Raw genomic sequence first — 4,654 nt, 5'->3', positions numbered from 1 at the left:
CTAAACAACACAAGTGGCGGGATTTATTCTTGGCCATTGATTGTATATGTCATTTCAATGGTTTGGATTCACTGTCACAAATCTTGACAAGATAGATATCTGCATTAAATTAACACTCTTAGATCAATTATTTTCCTTTTCACATTAACGTTCCAGATTAAAAAAAAATTGTTTATCCTTTTTTTCTCTATTTCATCATCTTCTTCTTTCCAAATTCCAGAAAACTGCTGCCATTAATAACAGAGATGAGGACATAGATGACGGCGATGATGGGGACGAGATGAAGACATTGAAGATGAGGTATGATTCTAAGATAATCTGTTTGTTTCTATTTTTCAAAATTGATTTAGTGTTTAACCTATTAGATGTAATAAATTCCATATCTTGATTTTGTGCTGATTATTAGCTTCAAAACCCGAGTTAGGAAATCAGTTTTTTTTTTTGACAAAACTAAAGAAAATTGTTTATGTTTTGCTTCTGGAAAATATTATGTATTTAACAAAAAAAATTGTCTTTTGTTTATGAGTAAAACTTTCTTATATAGCTTTATTTTAACTTGAAAAGAATTAACTATATTCTCTATTAATTAATGTCTTTGTGGATTTGTCAATTAATTAGATTTGAGAAAAGTTAGAAGGTGGTTTTATCGTCTTTGTTGTAAAATGGTTATTAGAAAATGTTACTTTATCATAGTTTTTATTTTGATTCTCTTGCACGGTTGCTCAAACTTGGATTTAAAGATGCAACTGAGAAGAATATATAGTAGGATCTTTGAGTAGAGTACTTGCTTAGTTTGGTTGGTTGAAACCAAGATGAAGAGGACACAATTGATTTGGTGTAGAAGAAGTGATGAAACAGAAGAGAGAAGTTGCTGAAGAAGAGCAAGAGGGCGATGAAGCTGTGAGAGACTTCTAAAGAGGTAGTTTTCAAAGAACTGTCGACAACACAGCTCAAACACAAACAAAAATATATCTTTATAGTTTTTAAATTTGGAGTCATGAGATCTGAATCACTGGCTGAAATTCATGTAAGTATTATGGAGTAAGAAGTAGTAGCTAGCTTAATTTCTTGAATAATACATTCACCACTTTTCAATTTATGTGTTTGAAGATGTTTTCGTTTGTACATGTGTACACCTGCTTCAGAGTGTCTACTTCATTTGATGTAAATGTGTACACACTACTTCAGAATGTACATATATACACTAACTTTATAATGTACATGTGTACACCAAATTTACAACCGTCAATCAATTCATATGTGTACAGCTTCACCGCAAATGTGATGTCTTGTTCATTATTTCTACAGCCATATTTCTTATCTTGTACACCAAAATACATTATCCAAGACATATTTCTACAGCCTTCTACAAATATAATATCTCATATGTGACTTTGCTTTTCCTGTTTTCCTTACATTGGACTTGAACATGCACATATTTTGGCTCATATGTGTCACCACCACCCCCTCCCACTTCCTCAATAGAAGAAATGACAATGCATAAGACGAGAAACCGTGTACATGTAATTCATTGTACACATATACATATATCTGAAGTGTACATATGTACTTATATTTCATTGTGTTACTCTGTCTAGCTTCACATACCATATACACCCGCAAGTATAAAACTTCATACCTCTTATTAGAGCTTGCTTCACAATTATTTCGTCTACCACAAGAATCAGAAGAAAAAAGCTCACATTCGCACCACCACCTCTGTCGTCTAAACGCCACCGCCTCCTTCATCAAAACGCCACCGGCTCCTTCGTCGAAATGTCCATGTCTCCGTCGTCGAAACAACACCGCTTCTGTCATCGATACTCTTTCTTTCCCCTCGACTTGTTTGTCGGGTTATTCTCTTCGTCGTCACCGCTCCCGTTGTCGAAACGCTTCTTCTTTGGGATGTGAATTTTTAATTTTATCTACAAATCATCACTTTGGTAGCCATTAAAAAAAATGTGTAGTTGATAAAGCAAAAGAGCAAAAAAAAAAAAACAGATTAGTTGTTGTCTTTTTTTCTTTTGTAACACGATTAGTTGTTGTCTCGTTTCAACAATTCTAATAACTTTTGGTATGGGGTCCACCACTACAAGTATTCAAAATTCAAAAACGTAACTGAAAATAAAAGGTAACTAGGAAGAAGCTTATGGTTTCGTTTTTTAAGGCCATTAAAGTCATTCAACTCAGGAAAACTACCTCAATAGCATAATGTGACCTATGTTGTAACGTAAAGTCAGAAAGTGACTCTCTATGAAAATTACTTTTAAAAAGTCGCTGAAATATGCCGAAGTTATAATTAATTATACATTTCTGATAAATAATATTCGAGATAAATAAATTATTTATAAAATCAATACAGATTGTAATCAATTTTCAACTGAAAATAAATCAATTTTCAGCTGAAAATAAATATAATTTGAATTGAAATTGTAAAGTGATATATTTTGTGTAACAAGAAAAATAGCTTAATATGACACTTATTATGAAGCAAATAGAGTATCTAATTCATTATCAAAATGTAGTGTAAGATATCAAAAACAAATTTCTTTTAAGGAAAATAGAAATATAAATAAGTTTTTAATTTGTGCTAAATACCCCAAATTGTTGTGTTATAAATGCATATTTTTTTCGGTGTGAAAGGTTTATAAAATATTCTTCACATCTTAATTTATGCATAGTCCTTAAGTTATAACAAGCTTTAAAAAGAGTTACATAGAGATTTTATGATTTCAATCCATTTACAGAAAGCAACAACACTTGCATTAAGTAACATATCTTAGTACACTTCCCACACCTGAAGTATCTTTTCTGATATAAACTATTGTTAAGGTTGTTTATTACCAAGCCTTTTTGGTACACGCTATTGTTAAGTTGCTGATTACTAATATCTCTGTGCTATTCTTCCTTCCCATTTTCTCCGCCCTGAAAATCAAAATCCTTATATAACGGCTTGCAGATAAAAAGTTCTCAAAAAAAACTTTGATATGACATATGCAGAAGTTATGTTGCTAACACTTTTGGGAATGTTCTTAGCAACCAATACCTATGATGACAAACTGTGTCTTTAACTCTTGTGAGGAAAAAGAGACGAATATACCATTAACGAATAACAAAGGCATAATGACACTTACCTTCTCTGTCTGTTCTCTTGATTTCGCTTATAAGACCAGTTTGAATCCCTTGGACAGGAAATCATCCCTGAGATAAACAATAAAAGAACATGCTGAGCATACCACTACTAACTCACTCATATCGTATCATATCATAGAGAAGAACCCCTCACCTCTTATTACTGTTCTGCATCATTTTAGCTTCTCTAGCTTCTTTGTCTCGTTGTTCTTTCCTATGCTTAATGTTATCAAGATCTCCTTTGCATCCCAAAACAAGGCTACTCACAACGAGTTCCGCACTATACGAGCTAGGACAATCCTTAATCCTAAGAGTACTAAGCTTCCTACTCTCAAGATCAAACCACACCAGCTTCGTATTGTTTATCTCCAAAAGAACCTTATCCCTATCCTTGGAATAAACCAAAGGTCTCATAAACGCAAACATCTTCACACTTTTCGGTTTCTGAACCGTGAAAACTTTGCTCCAAGAACCTCTCACATTATACTCCTTCATCACCCAAACATCAACATACCTCTGATCGTAGTTACACATCAAACAAAGACACCCATCTAACACACCTATATCCATCTGAATATCAACATCACCGTTGGCAACATCCTCCGGAAACCTCACAATGTCGAAAACCTCCAAGGCGAGATCAAACCTCACAATGATGTTAAACGCAATCAAACCGGGCCTTCGAGGTAAAACCCAGTGAAGACTATTACCAGCAAGAACACCGTAGCCACGGCGATACAGCAAATGGTAATAGAAGTAAAAAAGGAGCTGAATCGAAGGCAAAACCGATTCGATTCTCTTCCATGAATTCATCTTAAAGCTGAAAACTTTAACCTCGTAAGGGAAAGTACAACCAAGCTCGTCGTCTGGGTCACGCTTAAACTGAACCATCCTCACAACTTTATAATCATCGTTAACTGAATCGTACCCTAACCCGTAAAACACGTAGCCACGGGTGCTCGAACCCTCGGGGAGATCCACGGGGGAAGGAGGTAACCGGTGGATCTGGCGAGTGGAGGGGTTAAACAACGCTAGATCGGTCGGTGAATTCGATAACCCGATTAAACCGTTGCAAGAGCCGAAGACTTCGGTCGGACCGCCGCGTTTCATCGGGTGCTCGACGTCGGAGACGCCGCCGGCGTCTAGGGAATCGAGATCTACCGTGTAGAGATGGAGAGCGCCTCGGAGGAGGATCATGAGGTGGTCGTTGGTTTTGAGGACGCGGGTGAGGTGGGATGAGATGAAGTCTGGGCTGTTGATGAGGTGGTAGCAGGGCTTGGAGAGGGCTCGGAAGCGGACCAAGGTCTTCGCTGGGAGACGGAGGAAGAGGTCGTTGACGATATCCATTGGAACCGTTGTCATTTCAGATGATTTAGAAGTTAAGGTTTACGCATCTGGGGAAGTTAAGGTTTGGTGAGGAAGAAAGGAAATAGTGGGAGTTTGAGTGCCTTTAACAGAGTGGTTGGAGGAGAGACGTCGGTGAGGTCTACATGTGTCGATGATAATGTTTTGAATAAAGACG

General features: G+C 36.4%; 1 protein-coding gene and 1 long non-coding RNA gene across 2 annotated transcripts; one reads left to right on the top strand and one right to left on the bottom strand.

The window, feature by feature from the left end:
• Nucleotides 1-1,208, top strand: LOC108830255 (uncharacterized). The gene is made up of 2 exons (XR_001946164.2): nucleotides 1-300; nucleotides 741-1,208. It is a non-coding gene; the product is annotated as an uncharacterized LOC108830255 (long non-coding RNA).
• A 1,433-nt stretch (nucleotides 1,209-2,641) lies between these two features.
• On the bottom strand, nucleotides 2,642-4,654 carry LOC108843685 (F-box protein CPR1). The gene is made up of 3 exons (XM_056998539.1): nucleotides 3,287-4,654; nucleotides 3,135-3,201; nucleotides 2,642-2,925 (listed from the first exon to the last, which is right to left on the bottom strand). The coding sequence occupies exons 1-2, from the start codon at nucleotides 4,492-4,494 to the stop codon at nucleotides 3,162-3,164; spliced, it is 1,248 nt and encodes a 415-aa protein (XP_056854519.1). The 5' UTR covers nucleotides 4,495-4,654; the 3' UTR covers nucleotides 2,642-2,925; nucleotides 3,135-3,161.

The sequence above is a fragment of the Raphanus sativus genome, chromosome 2 (assembly GCF_000801105.2).
Source record: "Raphanus sativus cultivar WK10039 chromosome 2, ASM80110v3, whole genome shotgun sequence".
Taxonomy (NCBI): domain Eukaryota; kingdom Viridiplantae; phylum Streptophyta; class Magnoliopsida; order Brassicales; family Brassicaceae; genus Raphanus; species Raphanus sativus.
Note: the sequence above shows the minus strand (reverse complement) of the source record. Positions and strands in the feature narration are given on the sequence as shown.

What these genes read in the sequence shown, in the direction of transcription:
- LOC108843685 (XM_056998539.1), bottom strand. Translation starts at nt 4,494, where the DNA reads ATGACAACGGTTCCAATGGATATCGTCAACGACCTCTTCCTCCGTCTC. An exon ending in ATGCAGAACAGTAATAAGAG is followed by an intron (nt 3,202 to 3,286) that starts GTGAGGGGTTCT and finishes TGTTTATCTCAG; the next exon opens with GGATGATTTCCTGTCCAAGG.